Genomic DNA, 21,509 nt, shown 5'->3' with positions numbered 1-21,509 from the left:
GAGGAGAATCCATTTGGTGGGCCAATGCATCAGTGTGTACAGTGAAACCTGGCCCCTGTAAAGAACCTGCCAGGGAGCTGCAACGTGACTCCTGCTTGTATATCAGAGTAATTAGAAGTTCTTCCTGCAGGAGAGCCCAGGCTTAAATATTTAATCTTAAGAAAACCGTGGCAAAACATGCCATGCCGCACGCTTCTTTTGTAACCAGTACACACAGACCGCAGCCAAGGAGGCGCTCATACGGCACTTTGAGTGAGGATATATGCATGTAAAGGAGAGTTTGTGTGACGGATCGGCTTGTAAGAGACAATTTCAAACCTGTCTGTGCCAAAGTATGGATGTAGAGTTGTGTGTCAGGGTGAAACTACTGTGAGAGGGTGTGAACATCCGGGGCAGGTGGAGCTGGTTTGAGATGTAGTGGGAAGAATCTAGAGGACTGAAAGCAACCTGGGCTGATCTGGATTGTTGGTCTGAATAGTTGTAATCTCCCTAATGGAGTTGGTTTTCTTTTCATCGCTCACATCCTCTCCTCTTTTTCTGCATTTTTCTGACAGATATGTGTCACCAAGATGTCCACACGCAGCTGCCAGGGATCAGACTCGGTCATCAAGCCCCTGGACACCATCCCTGAGGACAAGAAGGTGAGAGTTCAGCGCACGCAAAGCGGATTCGACCCATTCGAGAAGCCTGCTAGCCAGGTGAAGAGGGTCCACTCAGAGAACAATGCATGCATCAACGCCAAGAGCTCTTCTTCCGGCAAGGAGTCCCCCAAACTGCGCAGACACTCTAGTCCAAGTTCTGTAAGTGCACATAATCTCAATGTTGATCCTTTTTTGTATTGGTTAATTGATTCTATAGTGGTGTAGTGATGTATGGTGACAGACTTTAAATATGGGGCTTATTAAAAAAATAGTGTTTTGTAAAGGTCCAACATTTTTGTGCTAAAATCATGGTGTTCAATATTTGTTACTGTGAAACTTTCCCCCTAAACTTCTTCATTTAGTGACAGTTGTAGTAGGAATACATTAACTGTTGGCAATTTCTAAGATTTTCCCTAAAATAGTACCAGGAGAAGTTTCCCAGCTTTTTTGTTGTTGCAGTTCATAGCCAAACACAATATTCGGTGTGATTTTTGTTATAACATTGCAGTGTCATGTTGTTAAGGTTGAATGGCGGTGAATTAATTGAAAATTAAACAGACCAACTAACATATTTTTAAAAGTGCTATATAAAGACAAGAAACTGAGGAATATAAGGAACCAGAAACCAGATATATCACAATTATAAGGCAAGTGAAAGAGTGTGTGCCAACTATAGACAATCACAATATAAACATCACAATGCACAGTAGAAGAAGGAAACTTAGTAAGTTAGAACAGGATCATATTGTGATACACTGTCCACAATAACAGTCATCAGGAGACGGCACAGATGGCAGGATGCTGCTTCAGAGAGCATCTCGTATAGGTGCTGTTCCTCTGGACAACAACATCTGGAGGCAGTTCTTCTGGTTTCTTTTCACTGCTTCTGTGGCTGTGGTGCTTCTATGAAAGAAGACAGAAATCCTCAGTGAACAGTGGAGGAGCTCCAGCACGATCCCTCTGTGTCAGCCGCGAGCTTCCTGGAGCTGCCCGTAGTTTGTGGCTCTCAGATAGAGGCTGCCAGATAGTAGCTTGGCGTTCAGCGCTCCAGGCTGATACTGTGTAGGTTGCAATTTTACAAACCATTAAATATTTACTTTGTTGCTCGACAATATTTTGGATGTGGTGAGATCTGGGCTGAAATGAACCCAAACTTATTCTGAAGCGACACAGATCAGAAGGATGGAAACCTTCCCGAGTATCATTCAATTAAATATATAATAATAGATTAAGACAATCAATTCGCTGCTCAAATGAACATGCAGATAGACAGAGTATTGTTTCCAGCATTGAATAGATGATTTGTTTTTTCTAACCTGAAAACAATGATTCACCTTGTTCTTTCTTTATGTCCGTTGAATGAAGGTTAAACACAAACAGCATACAGATTAGACTTTCTGGCTTTATGAACGTGTTTCTGTTTTTAATTTAGCTCTGAATGCAATATGTCTAATTAACGTGAACACTAATGAGATTTAATAACTGCAATGTGGGCCGTGACTGATTGCCTGCTCACAATGCCGGGAGTTGGTAATGAATTGTTTGAGCCATAATTGAGCAAATTGGTAAATTTTCCCAACTCCTGAAAACATTTCACACACACCCACCTGTGCCTGAGTGCTTCTTCATCGCCCTGCTTCTTTATCAGCCTCTTCCGTGGAGATAATGTGCTTTTATCAGCAAAAACTGCAGGAATTTAAAAGGTCACTGCACAGAAATGCTGCATTAAAGCCCAACTGAAAGATGAGAGTAATACACACTGCTCAACCTGCTCTGAGGTACTCTTCATCTCAGATTTAATGTTAGGAGGGGCAGAACATGAATGTGACATCAATTGTGTTAATTTGAGTGTAGAGTGCAGCATAGAAATACATTTTAAACATACATGTCTGTAGTAATACATCCAGTAAGACAAAGCTATTGGTCCTTAACTGTGTTCCATAACATGTTTTACCTGCTTACACATCTGATTGCTTACACACCTGGCAAATATGTGGCCAGAGAATCCACCATGACTGAGCAAGAGTTTCAGGATGGGACATTAAAGTAACAGCACATACAGTACATGGCCCCAAGGTGCAGATTCACCGGGAAGTCTTTATTTAGACGAGGCAAAGCTATACAAGGAAACTAGGAATCACGAGAGGTAATGCCACGGAGGACAACAGGAAACACATAAGCACACCTAACATCAGGTAACTGAAACAACAATCCGACGAAGGACACGTGTAAGACAGGGGTTCATATACACACCAGACAGGGGAGGAGACAAAGAGACACAGGTGAAACACATTAGGGAAGACAGGTAATCACGATGATGGGAAACACATGGGCAGGAAGTAAAGATTAACGACAGGGTTTCACAATAAAACAGGAAGTTCACAAGACAGATCCTAACAGTACCCCCCTCTCAATGGACATCTCCAGATGTCCCTAACACGGCCTGCTGTGCTCTGCATGTAGAACAATGCTGCAGCAAGGTAGAGTGGAAGCTAACTGATTGTTTTCCAGATTATAGCATTGAAAAATAAGAACTTTGGAATCTGTGTGTTGTTTCTTTGATCTTTAGCTGCAGTGTCTTGGGAGGAAACTTGGTAGCGTTGCTGCTTTTTATCTAAAGTTTTCTGTCCTCTGCGTGAGGTTACAACAGTTATTTATATGTAAAGTAAATGCAGCAGTGTTGAGAGCATTACCTTGAAGCTAGATGTCAAACAGCTGTCCTCTTAAAGAAATAGAGCTCCTTGTTAAGCCTGAGAATGGCCTCCACACTTCAGGGCTGATTCATCCGTTGGCTTCAGTATGGAAGCTGCAATTGGAGGTTGACACAAGCCAGAGTCAAACTCTGGATGTGTGTTTAGCACATTGGTGTTTCGCATGAATGATTCTGTTGTGCAATGTGTGAGAAAATGCTTTGCCAAACAGCTGGATGGTCATTCTTGTTTCTGTTCACTTAATATGGCCCAAAGTCACACTAAGGGTTTGAGCTTTACAGTTTGCTCTAAAAGAGTATTCAAATATTTGGCTCATCTTTATAAATTATCCCTCAACATGCATTCACAGATCATCAAGACAATAATGAAGAACATGCATGTATGTAATCATTGAAGTTGATGGATTGTACAGAGTCTCTTTGAGAAGCATTGGTGTGGTCGTTCACTCTCTGAGATGTTTCTGTGTCTATCAGGAGAAAATCTGTCCTCAGAACTCCTTTTCACACAGATACAATTTCACTTCCTGCTTTGTCTCAGGGGAAATTAGGAATTGTTTAGAGAAGCTTTCAGAAATGCTGAGAGTGTGCTGCAGAGGATGTAGGAACAAGAGATGGAGAAGAATACAGATGCAGATGTGCATTAAAAACGCAGTGTAGACCTGTGCCTCTATAGTCATGTGATTGGGTTGATTTTGTCTGGATTATTCAAACATGAGCTCGGTAACACGTTTCATTTTCCATCACAGTGGAAGTTTGGTGTAAAGTCCTGCAAATGAATTGGTCAAAATGTGTTTAAACCCTTGTTAGCCTAGCAAGGAATTCTAATCAGCATTACTGTGTTAGAACCATCAAATATAACCATGAAAACAATATAACATCATTATAAATTAACCTTTTTCTTTAGAGTCAGCTGTTCAGTGTCTGTAAGGATCATTTCACGCAAAAGTGGCCTTCACACTTCTTCTTTCTGTAGTTCTTTGTGCTCCTCGCTGACATTACATCCCCCCACATCGTGCAGCAGAAAGGATCCACATTTCTTAGAGACTGTGAAATCTGTTTGAGGCTATTCTTTAGTGAGTTGAATTCATTAAATCCTATTTCATGTCTCTTTCTTTCCTTCAGCCTACAAGCCCCAAATTTGGCAAGGCAGATTCCTACGAGAAGCTTGAGAAGCTGGGAGAAGGTTCTTACGCCACAGTCTACAAAGGCAAAAGCAAGTAAGTGATGTGTGCAAGTGACATCATTATCAACAGCATTGTATAGTCTTCACCCTCCCTCTCTCACCACATTTAGTTCTGCTCCATGTCTCCTTGGGTCTTTTTCTGTCTGTGTAACTGAATGAATTACCTGAATATCATTAACGCTTATAGTGTGCGTTAAATTATTTTTCTCATATTGGCAGAGCTGCACAACCCACACATTAAATGTAATTTCTTTTATTATATCAATTACTGCATAATGGATATTATTATCTATTGATTTAGCAGATTGGATCCACTTTTTTATTTTTGACAGGTTACAGTCTGTTTCCATGGTTTTGGTAATTAGAATCTAGAAAGCTTATGAATGAAAATGTCTAAATATACAGATCTAGTCTTTTGGTTAATGAAGTTATTTAATGTTTCTCTGTGATGGGTGAGCTTCATTCAGTTGTAATCCTCTGGCCTCACTCCACTGCTGCTGAATCACATTGAATCATTTGTGTTGCTCTCCTGCTTCACTGATTTTAATAGATTCTTTTTTTCATGTCACAATCTCAGCAGATCATTACTTTTTTTGTGTCCGTGTCGTTCCCAGGGTGAATGGGAAACTGGTCGCTCTGAAGGTGATTCGCCTGCAGGAGGAGGAGGGCACGCCCTTCACAGCTATAAGAGAAGGTAATCTACTCTAGAATGGTCCAAACTACCACAAAGTACTGTGAGTGTGGTGAAATATAGAAGGTGTATGCAGTTCCTAAACATACAAACAAACTCTGGATGTGCTCAGGAGGCTGACAGAGTGATGGTTCAGCCACGGGAGTCGTGTCATGTGACAGTGGGTCACGGGGGAAAATGTTCTACAGTCATTACATCATTCTAATAATATCATTGTAAAATTCATGACACTATTGACAGTATGATGACCAAAGGCCTCGTTCAGCGTGATGACCTCATACCTGTGTTTAGACTGCTGAGTGTTAAACACGTCTTTGTTATATATCAACCTGATGACTTGGCATTTAATTAGTTCCACTGACTTTGATTTCCATGCTGTTTGATATGATTTGAAATAAAAATGAAAGAGAGAAGCCGGTAGCGTTATTCTAAGTGTCTGATTCTCTTCGGTTCTGACAGTTGGATTTCATCTTGCGAGCATGTTATTATAACACCCTGTCAAATCTTTTTCTGTGCTGATTGAATGTAAATCCGAGCACAGTGGAGCCTGGTGGTGCCACAGGGAGCACTGACAGGCTCTCAGTCTCGCTGACAGATGGCCTGGTGAGAGATTCTTCTCAGTTAACACAATACATTTGTATTCAAGACAAAGGTGTTAAAATGAAGAGTTTAGTTCTTAGTGAATTAAAATTCCTTAACCTGGAACGGTTAGCACTGGTCAGAAAACACAGCGCCAGATGTGTGCTGTCAGTACGGACACATGGTGTGACACAGTTCACACCCTCCTGTGTGTGAGGGCTGCAGCCTGTGGGTTCTCCTTCATTACACTGTTTTGTGACACTTTAATGGCGTTCTTGTTACTTTGGATGCCACACTGACAGTTTCTGCTGTATTTTCTCAGATTTGTTTTCTTTGTTTTTCAGTTACAGCATTTCTGTGTCCATCTTGTTTTTGACAGCAAAGCAATCAGTCATTTGAAAATGCCCCATTTTACAGTCACACACGCACTAGTGAAACTGCACACACACACAACTACATACGCACCCCTCGCACACTAACACACACATACTGGTAACACACATGCACTCTGTAATTTTGTGACTTAATATGAGAACATGAGGACACACACTCACCTCTACAGGCACAAACGACTTTGTCTGTTTGATTTGCTAAATTCTTTCAGCAGTTCGAACACACACACACACACACACAGTCATGCATGCACGTACACATGCAGACACACACTTGCACAGATGCGCACACAGAGACAAAGAAAAAAAACTCCCTCTGAGTGCATCAGAAAGGCACTTGAAGTAATTCAGCAATTACTGGTCAGGAAGCTCCCAGCCTGTATACGTGCACAGAATTACACACCAGTGGTCCATAAAGTGCATGCAAATAAAGCACACAGTGTGCGTGTGTGTGTGCGTGTGTGTGTGTGTGCACATGGATCTTCAATCTGGTGACAGGATCTTTGAGGTGTATCTGACTGGAGCGCTAACCTGCTGCTTACTGAGAGGAGTCCTGTCTTTGATCTGCTGATCAGATTTTTTTTAAGGCCCTCATACAAGATGAATGTATTCATGAAGCTCCATTACTCACAGCCTCTCGGCATATCTGTCCATCAGCATGTCCCTGTGCCCTTGGAAAGAACTCTGTGTTTGCTAAGTTAATCACATTGGCAACAGTCTGAAAATTCCATTTAGGTATTATGATAAAATGGCTCTTATTATGCCTCTGTCACATTCCTGTCCTAATGAAACAGATCTGTGTGATGCTCCACTGTAAGCAGCAGAGGTTTCAGTTTGTCAGCTGTTTGTTTGCCTGCAATTTCTCTATATAATTGCTACAGAGAGAGGCTTAAGTATAATGATGCCCCTGAAAGCTATTATAACTCAGGTGTAAATTGCTTACCTGTGAAATCGGCTGCTAGTTTAAGCACCAAATACCAAATATTACTACAGATGACTGAAATCAGGACTGAGACTTCCTTCTGCAAATGATAAAACTATTTAATTAAAATGAGATGAAATTGTCTTGGAATTGTGGATCATTGTAGAAAGGATGTAGTGTTCCTATTTTTTAATCCGGTACAGTAATAGATACTCATTTATCAGAAAACATGGACATGCAGGTATCATGTTTTGTGAGCTAATGTAGTCTTGAAGTTAGTGAGATACTGTGTGGTATCCAGGAAATGAGGTTAGTCCTTGGATTTCTTTTTCCCAGCATATAATTCTGCGTACACTCTATCTGCAGATCATAGGTATATAAAAATCTAATTTCCTCTCTTTTTAGAAGCTGTACCTGTGTAGATCTGCACCTGCTTCTTAGAGGTGGAGGCTATTTCACGCACAAATGATCCTGACATAATAAATCCTACATAATGCGCACTCAACCATACCTATCAGTTTATTTGTGTGATCCTCTCAGTATGCATAAAGTGAGGCACACTTCACTGATTATGAGCCCAATCTGCATAAAAGGAAAGACTGTGTGTTTCTGCTATAGCGCACCTGTTCGCAAAGTAGCATGGTCTGGAATGGCGCGTGAGACGTTTATTTTAGTACATCAGCTCCTAAGTTTACCCTTCAGGTGGGGAGGGAGTCGTAGCGTAAAGGAGTTCTTGTTCACATGATGATAGGATGGTGTAGGTCGATAGGCTTTCTGTTGACAGGATTGTGCTGAGGTTGTGTGGACAAGTAATCACTGGCCCTGTAGTTTGCTTGTCCTGAGGGATTAATCACCTCAGCTACTAGCGTGTTTCATCACCAACAGAAAGCTTTTCAAGGATTTACATTTCAAAGTTGTAGCTGCACCCTTTGAACCACCTCATTAATGGATGGAGTTACAGGATAGAAAGGCCAACGTACTAAGAAATAATCAAGTAGTACAATGTAGTAGTTAATGGATTTTGCCAAGTCGTGACTTTCTAGAAAATAGAACCCATGGTCCTCTGCAGAGAGTCGTCAGCAGAACCGCACTGTGGTTTTCCATTTAATTGACAATATTTTCCAAAAGTAAATGCTACAGCGAGACAAAACGGTCAAGGAAATTGTAAAATCACATGGATGAATGCAGAGCTTGCACCATTTCCAGAGAAACCTTCTGGATGCTGCTGAAATGTCCTGAACGCCTTTGGTATCAGCTTGGCTTAATTGGCCCAGTCTGCAGACAAGTTCAGCGACATTCCACAACGAAATGAGCAGCAGAACCAGCAGGAAAAATCATTGACTGCGAACAAACGAAAGGAATAGTTCTGGCTCAGCAGTGCCCCCTGTTGGCATAGTGGCTACCTGTGGGAATGTCTTAGACTCCTCCCTGCAAGAGAGGCAGGATGCACCTTTACCAGAGGGACATCTGGGATAAATAGTCTGTGCATTAGAGAAGTGCAGCATAGATGCGTGATCACACCAACCTCCTCCAAAGTAATGAAGGCTTAGTTTGTACATTTGTTGACTAATTAGTGTGAGAACGTACACAAGTAAATCCACTCAGTCTTTTCTATTTTAATCCCCTCATGATCCCTTATAATCACTCTGTCTTTAGAAAGCTTGTGCTGTATTACAATGATGATGCTATTTAATGCACACAGCAGATCAGTGACCCATCTCTGTCTCTGTCTCTGTCTCTGTCTCTGTCTCTGTCTCTGTCTCTGTCTCTTTGCAGCGTCTCTCCTGAAAGGCCTGAAACATGCCAACATTGTGCTACTCCATGACATCATCCACACCAAGGAAACGCTGACTCTGGTCTTTGAGTATGTGGTGAGTGCAGCACTCTAGCCTCATGTGGTCCCACTGCACACACACTGACATCACCCATTTGGACCCCTTTATAGGTGAACCATAGGATTCTGAAATTAGCCCGAGAATCTGTTTTTAGTGTTCCTTCAAAAGGGAAAGAAACCACCGTTTTATAAGGGAGCACAGGTCAGCGCTGGTGTGTTTTTAGTTTGATGGATTTGACCTCAGAGTGTCTGTGTGGTTATTGAGTTCCAGTTTTTAATACTCTGCCCACAAAAACATGAGCTGTAGATATTTTGATTGGCATACTCTAGTTTACAGGGCGTCCTTCTTATGTTAAAACCAGACTCAGTCTTTCAGTTTTTCCGGCTCGAGCATAGATTAGGTGCCAGAACCACCAGCGACTAGTTTGTTTGTGCCAGATAGCCATTTTACTGGAAGGTCACTGTTTAAGTACCGTTCCACAGCAGTTCTGTATGCACCTGTGGTAGCATACGGTTTCTATTGCTGCATTCATGGCCTATAGGAAAGTTTTCATATGCATAATAAAATTCCAATCCTGTATGTCACCCTTGTGTGTATTTATGCGTTTTATGGCGGCCATAAACACTGAAGGTGAATGAAAAATATCAAAACACAACAGCTGTGACAACTGTCAATACGGAGGTTTTAAAAAACTTTATATGTCATTTCGGGGTAATTACAGTAATCCTACATCTGCTCCAGTCTGCTGTGGTAAAGTGTAGTGTTGTAGTATTCATAAACAAACATAAAATAAAAATCAAGAATGTAAGCATCCCCTCTGCAGATCCTGGACCACAGCGGAGAAATAAACATGAATGAATCATCGATGTATAAACATGTAAAAAAAAGTTATTTCATTTTAATATCCAAAGGAAGAGGCACTGCAAGATAGATTTTAGCTGGTATTTATTGTGAACATAATGCAAACGATCATATCCACCACATAGAGACACCTTGTAAGCACACTGTTGGAATTGGTGCCAATGGTTTAACCCATGAAGCCTCAGACCAGAACATGGGAAAATACAATTTTCAACCATGGATCCATTTTCAAAGATGGAAGAGTAGAAAAATAAGAAGGTCTCTCTAATGTTCTTTGTGTATTATGCAAAAGCAAACTGATAAGTGATACGCAGACTTAAGTACAAAGTATTTTAAACACAGATTGATTTATGTCCATGCATAATAATATAAGATACTGGCAGCATTAGTTTCAAAACAAGCCTTAAGTAATGTCTTTGATTTTGTGCCAAATACGATTCTGTTTCATGGTTTCATTTATGTTAAGGTCAGCCTTTGATCTTCAAATGCCCAGCAAAGCTAAATCTCTCCACCAAGAAGGGGCTTACTCAGCTCTCCATCACTGCCTCGTCTGATGCCAGGGAAACAGAGTGCAATGCTGCGTGTGTCCAAAGTGCAGCGTTAAAGGCGGATTGTATGAGATGTGCTCAGATGTCTGTGGAGTGCTAATGAGAGATGAGAGGTGGAGCGCCGTGAGGTTTTTCCCTTTAAACAGGCCAGAGAGGGCGGGAGTGAACACTTAATGTAACTGAAACTAAATGAAACCCTTCGTGATTATTCTTGGAATGTAGTTTCTTGGTTGCAGGTGTCAGTTGCATCTGCACATACACTGGCTAACATGGTTGTTTACAAAAGCCTTTGGGAATGTATCATATTTCCATACATTCATTTGTGACATTTCAAATAGAACTGTGAAATTTGTGCAGTATTCTTGTTGATCCGTTATCTTGTGTTGAACAGAGTAATCAGCTGATGTTGTTTTACATGCTGAGGGGTTTTTCCACCAAGCAAAATCGATTAATTTGTCGCTCTGCTCATAGCAAATGATGATTGACAGACAGATGGTGAAAAGGGGAGATGCAGTGAATTGAGGTAAAAATGATTGAATTAATTAGCGAGGGATAGAAAACAACAAGAGAAGCAAGGAGACGATGAGATGCAGAGATGGAGAGATGGAGCGCAGGGGTTGAGGAAGACGGACAGGCGTGTCTGTGAGTAAGTGAGTGTCTGTCTGAATTACGCAGAGATGGAGATGATGCTGAGGGAACGTAAATATCAGTTTGACCTCAGCTATGCTGCATCTCCATCCTGAGTGTGCCAGCAGCACACAGAGGTGAGGGCAGATCACATCCCTGCATACATGTTACATCAGGGGTCATCAGGGGTCACGCTGATAGAAAAGCCTCAGAGCCTGGCTGCTAAACTAACCAGTATTGATGCCTGATGCAGGTGACCAATCAGAACAAAGTGGTTCAGAACAACAAACAGCTGAACTACAATGGCGTGATCGAGTTGACGTTTGCTCTGTGTCATGTTGCATCATCATGCATGATAACACGTTTCTTCTTCTTTGCAGCATACAGACCTGTGTCAGTACATGGACAGGCACCCTGGGGGGCTCCATCCAGACAACGTGAAGGTACAGTGTCTTCAGTCATGCTTATGCCAATTTGTCCAATGATTACATTTGTAATTCATAAATCAATTGGACAGATTAAATAGTCAATGAGGGGAAATCTGTGTCAACAATGTTCCATTATACATGAAAATATCATACTGGTCATTTTAGTGCCCTGGGGGGAGGCATTTCTATAAGATTACCTCATTAGCATGTTCGGTCAGATGTTCCTAAAACACACTGTCACTCAGAAATGAAGACCTGCTTCAGACTGATGAATTTATTTGGTATGAAATGTGGGAGAAGCTTTAAACTGTATTAGATGCAAATGTGTTAACAAGCAGTACATTCATATCTAAAGGCCATTTAATTAGGTCATTTTATTAAGTTTGCTGATCTTAGACACATTTTGGTAGCACAACTTCACACTAAGGTTTCTCTTTAATTAGCTATGAGAACATTTCCTTTTTTATTTAAGGGTGCAGCTACACGAAAGTGGCATTTTGGTTTTGGATATTTTATTCAGTGTGTTCATGAGGTTACAGAAACGGTGCCCAAGATTTCTCACCGTGTTTGTTTACACGTGATGGGAAGAGCACATCAGCTGCTTGTCACTGTGACGGTTCATCTCATTTGTTCACACACTTTCACCCACTTTGTGTTGACTTCCTAAGTCGTAGCATAAGTACTGTGGCCCATCCACAAGTGGGTATAGGTTATTAAGGATGAATACCAGCGAGAGCAGATCATCTCTCAGACTTGCACGCTCACATTGAACCAAACACCTGGTAGTCATGCGCTCTTTAACAACAACAGACAGACAGCGAAATAATGAAACTTCACTCTGGCACTGTGTAATAAATACACAATCTCCTCATCTCTCCGCTGATCCCTGTTGCTGTTGTGGCACGCTTGTGTTTACTGGGCTGTGATGTGTACACACTGAATGATGAAGACAGTGATGTGAGCCTGTGCAGGTTATCTCAACATTTCACAACATCACATAGCTAGAGATCAGATAAGATTCAGATCTAGAAGCATAGATGCAAATGCAATAAAATCTGATTTACTTTGATGACCCTGCTCAGAAACAATCAGATCTGTTACACACATAGCCAGAGCTTTGATTCACAGATGTCTGGACCTATGTAATTGTGTCATGATCAAAAGTAAAACTCAGCTATATAACTGCATAAATAGTCAGGGATAAGAGAGACGTCTTCGCTGTCTGAGAGTTGTTTGCATGCGAGCGGTGATTGGCCGCGCAAGCATGCAGTCAATACAATATTGACTTCACCGCCCGAACGTCAAAGCGGTGAGAACAGCAGCGAACACATGACGGGCAGCACTGACGAAGAGACCCAGCAACCTAAACACAAACATACAGCAGCTGACAAGCTCTGTAGAGTAGAGAAGCTTCATTGACATACCAGCTATATTAAAATTGTTTTAGAATAACAGGAAATTGCACCTATACTGACAACCCGTAATATAGTATGAATTTGACATTCCTCCATTGTTTGGCTAACCTGGAACTGTCAGCCTCCAGTAAACCACCACAGATAATGGATTACTCTACTATCAAAATAATCTGGGAACAGGTTTAGAAGTAATTTAGGTGTTTAGGTGGGATGGGATGATAAAAGTAATTAAAAAAAACATTCATGAAAACGGTAATAGTTTGTGTATATTGGTATAATTTCTCATTTCCTTGTTCTTCAAATGTTTAACATAGTCTTTCAATTGTCAGGGAAATGCAGGAGATATACGACCATGGTTACACAAGTACCCTGTAAAACTTGAACATAGCTGAAGATCGTAGGAAAAACCGATGAAATCATTGCCAAAAAATATATATTCTTGTTTCTGGCAGATATCATGTGACCATATCTGTAGTATGCGGAATGAGTCCATCTTGGAAAACTCTACACACTGTCTGCTTAGATGGCAGAGTCTCCCTGCCAGTGTCCAGTTCATTCTTCTTTGTGGGACTGATAAGTAAGTTTAGGATAAGGAAAAAAGTTTGATTCTGTTGACCATCTGCAGTCAAATTATGGAGATAAGAGCTCTTTTTTATAGACAAAGGACGTGGGAAAGATCATTTTTGTTATGACGGACTCAAATTCGTTATATTGCAATGGGAAGCCACACGAGCCTCATCGAACACGTTTAATGATCACAACTCTGGCATTTGGCCAATAACTAATAAAGTCAGCGGGAGCTAACCAACACGCCACTCTGTTCTCTTGGAATAATCCTAAAGCATTCATGTGAATCTCATTGAGGCTCATGCCAGCAGGAAAAATACACATCACTTATGTAAATCCTTGGTGGCAAAAATGTTCTCTGTTATATAACTGGTGTAGTTTGAACTGTCACCAATGATGGAACATCGCATTCTGTCACAGTCTCATTGAGTCGGTCATCATTCCTACCTGTTCATTTAGTAACCTCCTACAAACCCTAAATATATCATCAAGCCAGGAAGAGCTGCTGTAATGTTACAGGGAAGGGAATGATCCATCAAAGCAGCTTTGTTGGTACATAGCGAAGAAGATATGTGCATAAGGAGATGCTACACATCTAATTTGGTAATAACCTTCAGACTGTGAAGAGACACTTTGTGTGTTCCACTGCCTTCTACATTTGTAGTGAAGTGTGCTTGCAGATGATTGTAGCAACACTAATGTCTGACCTTCATATGTGCTCATTTCACAAACCTGTAGAATTGCGGCAATCACAAATTGAACGTCTCTTGAAGTCACATGAACTTTTGTACTCAGTAGACTGCAACACACATTCATGATATTACTAGTTCCTTTTCCTGAACTTAGTATATTTTCTGATGATGTTGCTGTGCTCATGTAAGTGGAGGATATTTACAATCTGTCATGTTATTTTGACGTAATTAAAGATTGCTTCGCTTCAGCTGTGTTTAAATTAAATACTAATTTGGACTCAAACATTAGGAGGGTTCATTTCTTTCATCTGTATGTTTTTGGATCTTTGACTTTGAGGAACTGTCTTCCAATGTACTAATCGGTAACATAAAAGCTATTAGTGCATCCACATGTGCTGGATCAAATGATGACACACTGAGACGTTCACTGCTAATGTCATTACCACTGAAGAACCAGAGAGCAGCGTGTGTATGTGTGTATGAAGTATCAAGTTGAAAATGTGCTGCAGCAGATGATCCAGTATAAAATCTCTTAGATCTTGTCTTATATGTGCACCACTATAAACTGTTCTCACCCCATGTGCTTGACCACAGCTCGTTAGTTGTGCTGCTGTAATTGAGGACAAGTGAGTATGACCTCATCCAGGCTGCAGCTGAAGTGCTCCTCTTATTAGATTATATGCAGTCAGCTGAAGGGCCGTCTCTCAGTGACATCTCCACAGATCAATGGGAAACTGACACCCACAGTAAACCATGTCTGCAGGCCAAACCGCGGCTAACATTTGCTTTTACAATTACATTAACAAGGGAAGCTGCTGATCCTACATCAGTCATCAGTGTCCAGTCACATCGCTTCAAGTGACAGGTAATCACAGCATAAATGATGGTGTAAAGATGGAGGGGAGCTAATTCAACATCAGCCCAAACAAGGGAACTATCTCCTGAATATAACAATGCAGTTATGTTAAATGTCACGTATCTTACAATATCCAAGTATACAGAAGCATTTCATCAGCAGGAGGAAGACACACACACACACACACACACACACACACACACACACACACACACACACACACACACACACACACACATATATATTTAGGTAGCCTCACTGACAATTTTCAGAAGGTTGATTGTGACTTTTGGTATTTCTCAAAGAATTTGATTCAGATTCAGAAAACGTTGTCTGGCTTAAAAGTTTTTGGGATGCTTTTTGAAAGATGTAATAGAGCTTATTATTACAGTCAGCGGCTTGCTGTTGCCATGCCCACCCGCCTTGACCGAATCCGAATGTTATAGCTACAGTTACTCACATGATGTGTCATGAGAGGTTAAAATCCCTTTACAACTTCTGTGATATTGCAGATGATGCGTTCATGTTTTTCTAAAGTCTGCAGTGGCTGTTGGATTGCTCTGTATTACCACACACAGGACCTGCACACACACTAAAGCTGCTCTCAGGCTGTATTTCCGCAAGGACACTTTTAGACGTATCTGGTCCTTTATTGTCCTCAGTGGACAGAGCAGTGGTGTAGGTGGATCCTGTCTCCTGATTCAGCCCATTACAGAGAACACTGAACACAGATGCTTTGAGGGAGAGATAAGCGCTTGTTGGCAGATGGTCGCCCCTTTTCACTCCATTTAACATTCTTTCATTTTATCTCTCCTTGAGTGATTCCACAGGTTCTTCTCATTTTAGCAACGCGCCATTTTAGAGCTTTTTCAATGAATCCAGAGGTTAGGAGCTTTTGTTGCACAAAACCCTAATGACCAAGGGTTTGAACACAAGCATGTGGCTGGATTTGGAGATTAGTACCACAACACATCCAAAGTGCAAAGTGGTTGGTAGCATAAAGCTGCTGCTAGCGATGTTGTTCTCTCTCTATGATGGTCTGTATTTAGAGAGAGATAGAAGCATGTGATGATTTAGCATTTAGATGATCCAGTGCCTCTAATGGAGATTTGATTTGACTTTTTTTGATTTGACTTTGATTTCATACTGGAAATTGATATTCATCTGTAAATGATCATTTCAAATGATTTCAGCGGCTTGTTGACCTTGTAAACAACCGTGTTGAGGCAGAAATAGTCAGAATTTGATAATAATTATGAAAAAACCTAATGAATTTCCATCTAATTTTCTTTGATGGTATTTGATGAAAAATATGAAGCTTCCTCAGATGTCAGTGTGTGAGTTGTAGACATTATCTTTGTGAATGCTTAGGGGCCTGAGCATCCCTGTGAATCTAACCCAAACCATTGGATTTCATTTTGAATATCTATTTGGAATTGAATAACTGAAAGTCTTTATATTCTTCCCATAGTATTATTAATTGCCTGTAAAATACAGTGCACATCTTCTCATATCCTGTTTTGTGTTGCTTTGCTTTGTTTTTGTCTCAGTGAAACTTGGTGAACCTCATTGTGCTTCTGTCATTTTGATGCATTACCTCATGTTTTGCTCCACAATGAATATTAAGACAGAGATGCCCAATTCAACATCATTTCACTGCTACAAAGCCAATCTGTATTCCACATTTTTCACATTGCTTATCTTGATATAGAGGTCTGCATGCTTTGGTTATGTTGGCATAAACTACTTCATCATTAGAGAAATGGCAGTGTGGTGATTGGGGTGCCGACGATGGATTGCTGTTCACGTAGCAGGGTCACTCCCGAGGTGATATATTATGGTAATGGATGATTTAACAAGGATTGCAGTGTTTGTTTCTCCTGCAGTTATGAATTAATGATGTGTTATGAACACCAAGAACCCCCGCACCCCATCAAACACACACATGTATTCATTTACTATACTGTATTTTTCAGCATTTCCCCTTCAGGTAAAGAGTCTCTACATTTTTCACATGTAGGGCTCGATTTTTGTACAGGCAACCTGGGGCCTTTTGCATCCATAGTGAGGTTTTCCAGCCAGCTTTGCACATTTTTGGTGACTTGTCTTGCACTGCAGGGAGGAGAGGAGCACTTGGGTTCATTTCATCCAGCATTACACTGACATTTGTGTGGCACAAGTGACCTGTCACACCCACCTACTTGGAGCAGGTCTACCTGAACAGGCTGCAGATGTATTGATGTCATTGATCCCCCCCATGGAGGCACACCTACATTATCTTTTAAACCACACAAACCTGTTTAATTCATATAAGTTATTAAACATTTTACTTTCAGCACATGTTGTTGTTAACATGTTGTTGTTACCAGTCTGTGATTCTCAAAATAATCTTGCATCACCAACAGCCTGCACGTATGACGCTCTTCTGTTACAGTCATTTCTCAGTGAGCTCTCAGAGAACACACTGATCCAGTCTAAACAGATCACACTCCTGAAGTGACCCTTGTGTGCAAAATACAATACATCTACTTCTCTTACTACATACTTACCCAAATCTGACATAAAAAGATCAGATGTGTTTTTGCTGTTCACACTTTTCTAAACTAATTGGATGCATGTCACATATGAGTGACATCGCACTGCAACGTTTGGATCGTGTCAGCTTTGCAAGTGACGCTGGGTCAGGCCATGATCAGCGTCTTGATAGCCCATCTGTATTTATATATGAGATTTCTGTGGTGGTGATTCATAAAACACAGTTCCAGATGTGACATGTCAGTGAGGACAATTATCATCACACAGCCATGTTCTCTCATTCATCAAAGTCTCTTGCTGGCCTTGATAGAAGTGTATTTGCATATCAGGCAAACATAAATCACGGTGATGCTTTCGGTTATATTTAGCTCACATGTTTAGTGATCAATAAACCAGACAAGTATGTCCACTCAACTGATTAACCTTTCAAAATGAAAGTTTAGATCTGATCTCACACATATTGATGCTTTGAGACTCCAAACCTCAGCCTGAGTGCTCTTCATCCACATCTGCATGCATTTACCTTAAATAGCATTGGATGTCAGCTCACAACCTATTATTCATTTATCTAGGACACCTTAATATTTGTTTTGAGTAATATCCAAGTTATCATGAATGTGAACGTGGGGGTTATAGGGTTAACTTCGACACTATAAATTGACTTTCCTTCCTCTCCTTCGGCTCTACTTTGTACCTCTCACCCCACACAGCCGTTTGTCGACATGAAACATTCACATGCTTTATTCTCCTCCCTTTTCTTTGTTTGATTGAACCACTTTGTTCTCTCATTGTTTCCCCTCTCTCACCATGTCTAGCTTAGTCAGCGCTGCAGGCTGGTTAATTGGTATGGCAACGCCTTCAACTGTGTTATTAATTTCGATCATTTTAGCCAGATGGACATCTCATTCACTTATTATAGATGGGTGAGCTCGCATACTAGCAGATGTCCGATCTGTCAACAAGCCAACTGTCCACTACACAGCATGTTGAGCCTTTGTTTGACTTCAAGCAAAGAAAAAAGCTTTTCACTCCTGTTTGAAGTGTGCAGGGCAGAAATCTGTGCAGTTATAGAGAGGCGCTATATGATTTGAACATAATAATTGGCCTGTTTGGCTATATTTTGCGATTGTCTATTTGTACTCCTGTTCCAATTGCCCTCAGCAGTTCACTTTTCTGCAAATGAAATGCAAATGAAACTCAGCTCTGGTACTATTTGAAGCTTCCAAACAGGAAAGACTTCTATCAGACAGGTTTGATGTCTGAAATGAAAAGCTGAGATGGAGAAGAAAAGACTGATTTCTTTTTTTTTTACGGTGCAGTTGCGCTCTAACAAGGTAAGCTGTTTTCAGAAGTCTGTTTCATAAACGTGGGCAAACACACATTTCCCATGCAAATTTTCCGTACGGCGGCTCATCTCCTGCCAGCCAACAGCAACTGGAATAGTAAAGTGCTGACCTGGTGACTCCAGCTGCTAGACAAGACCGATCCCTGATTGGATATCACGGTGCTTCAATCGGTTTAATCGGCCAAGATCATAATATCTGTGTGTGTGTGTGTGTGTGTGTGTGTGTGTGTATAGCAGAGAGGCTCCCCTTCCTGGTCCCTGGTCAGTGTTCCCTCAGATACTGAAGGGTTTTCATCTCTCCCTGACCCATATAATGCAGTGCTGTGGACCATGGCCGCAGGCATTGAGAACCACTGGAATTGTGGCACGAGCAAATGTTTATTTAAAAAGGCAGGAAAAGGAACAGCAACAACTTCTTACAGTTATTAATAGTTTCAGCACTACAGTTTTTCAATCCCTTCAGATCAAAGTCGACTATGCCATGTGGGTTTTTTTCTTGCGTCCTTGTAATGCAAAATCAGATGGGCTCTGTAATGGCTTTTCTATGTGATCATTGGTCAATAGCCTAAATGAAGAAAATAAATGGTGTGTATGTGAATGATGGTCTTTATTGATTAGGATGTGTTTGTTAGATAAAGAAGAATCATTTCAGGATGCTTTATTGAGCTCTTTATGAATAGCCTCTGTGCTTCATGCCTGCTCTTGTTGGTGTGATGGATGTAATGGTGCCATGCTAGAACAGAGGGGTGTAGATATAGGCAGAGACTAATGGCACCACAGTTACAAAGGACTATTACTGTAGTATTAGTTGAAATTTACAGAATCTGATCGATAAATATGATCACATCTGTCTTTAATCATTCTTTAAGCCCTTTCTCTTACATTCAGTTGTGAATCTTTTCTTCCAGCTGTTCCTGTACCAGTTATTGAGAGGCCTGTCCTACATCCACCAGAGGTACATTCTTCACCGTGATCTCAAACCACAAAACCTACTCATCAGTGACACTGGAGAGCTCAAACTGGCTGACTTTGGTAAGAACGCTGAACACTGACACTATATATGGAACTGTGTGTATAAGATTAGATAAGATAAGATAAAAAGTTGTATTATCCTGAGGGAAATGACTGCCCCCTATGTGTGTAATTTAGCACAACATAGAAGTAGATGTGGCAGATAATTGATGACTTGTTTGATAATTGAGAACTGTTCAATTAACAACCTCTGCCTGGTTCTGATGATATTTTTGAGTGTAATCCTTATTAATAAGTGTTGTACTTCAGTATCGTCATCAAAACCTTGTACAAACAGAGACAATGGTTGCTGCAATTGGAGTTTCCATTGACCTGCATTTTACACAATTTGAAGTTGCAACTTCATAATCAAAATTAAAAAACCCTCAAATATCACAAAAATGTAACTTAGTGATTCATACAATGGACACATGGCTACTGTTTTTTTCTGGGACTGTTGGAGCAGGACAGTTAGGGAATTATTCTGGCCCAACAGCAGCAGGTCAGCGTGGGGGCGTGGCTTATTGTTTGGCCAGCTGCACCATCAAGCACTTTGATACAGAACGAGAGACCACAACTCCTGAGAGCACAGGGCAGAAACAATGAACTCGCCAATGGGCTAATTTCGATGTTCTTTGTGACCCCAGACCTTTCTGCCATGCATTCAAGCATAACATTCCACTTTTATTAGATATAGAACTATAGTGAGCTGAATGTTGTGTGCATATGTTCCCCAGAGGATAAATACTATAAAATACTAAACTGTATTATTGTATTATGGGAACTTCCCTGAGCTATAATTCAGCACCACTAGGCACCACAGGACATATATCAACATATTTCTTGATCTACTACTACTACACATTTCCAAGGTGATGAGGTCTTTTTATTTGAAAGACTCCCCAATCATGGTCTTTCTTAAATCAGGACTCTCAGTACATATTTGAACTTTTTGTCCTTACTTCTGTATGTTTCCAGAATAACATCATCATCAGTGTATGTATGTATGTATGTTCCCTTCAGTGGTGTGTGTGCGCCTGCCTGAGTGTCATAAGCCCCTTCTTGAAGTGGCACCATATGGCTCAGTCTGTATGGCATGACTGGCATCCTGCTGTCAAATCTGTTTCTTCCACCCATCCACCAGTTTCTACCCTCACTCCATTCTTGTACACACCTCCTATGTCCTGTAAGCTCTCCATCCCCTCCACCCTTCCGTCCATTGGCCCAGACAGATGGGGGGAAAGAGGGTGGCAGCTCTATCAATAATTCAGACCTCGTATTTGTGGAGAAATATTACTGTGAGGAAAATGAGGAGGAGAAAAAAAATGGACTAAATACTAAATGAGCAGAAACTCCTCTGGCTTATTATGCAGCCATTGGAGCCATACTCATCAACAAACATGCACAAAAAAACAAAATCAGCCTTCGCCTGAGGGATGCCAGATGAGGAAGGTGAAGTGTGTGTGTGTGTGTGTGTGTGTGTGTGTGTGTGTGTGTGTGTGTGTGTGTGTGTGTGTGTGTGTGTGTGTGTGTGTGTGTGTGTGTGTGTGTGTGTGTGTGTGTGTGTGTGTGTGTGTGTGTGTGCTAGGGCTCCCTGTGGTCCTGGCCTTGGCAACAAGAATACTAACAGCTGAGACCCATGGCACTGTTTGGGGTAAATAACAGAGAGGA

General features: G+C 41.0%; 1 protein-coding gene across 1 annotated transcript in view; it reads left to right on the top strand.

Annotated features, from left to right (window-relative positions):
• Positions 1–21,509, top strand: part of cdk14 (cyclin dependent kinase 14) — a 129,876-nt gene that overhangs the window by 44,482 nt on the left and 63,885 nt on the right. The window contains exons 3-8 of the mRNA XM_076148578.1: positions 555–800; positions 4,474–4,568; positions 5,149–5,228; positions 8,895–8,989; positions 11,370–11,432; positions 19,736–19,859. Coding sequence (XP_076004693.1) covers positions 555–800; positions 4,474–4,568; positions 5,149–5,228; positions 8,895–8,989; positions 11,370–11,432; positions 19,736–19,859 — 703 coding nt within the window. The remainder of the gene's footprint in view (positions 1–554; positions 801–4,473; positions 4,569–5,148; positions 5,229–8,894; positions 8,990–11,369; positions 11,433–19,735; positions 19,860–21,509) is intronic.

The sequence above is a fragment of the Genypterus blacodes genome, unplaced genomic scaffold (genome assembly GCF_046128005.1).
Source record: "Genypterus blacodes isolate CSIRO-AG114 ecotype Tasmania unplaced genomic scaffold, CSIRO-AGI_Gbla_v1 ptg000040l_1, whole genome shotgun sequence".
NCBI lineage: Eukaryota > Metazoa > Chordata > Actinopteri > Ophidiiformes > Ophidiidae > Genypterus > Genypterus blacodes.
Note: the sequence above shows the minus strand (reverse complement) of the source record. Positions and strands in the feature narration are given on the sequence as shown.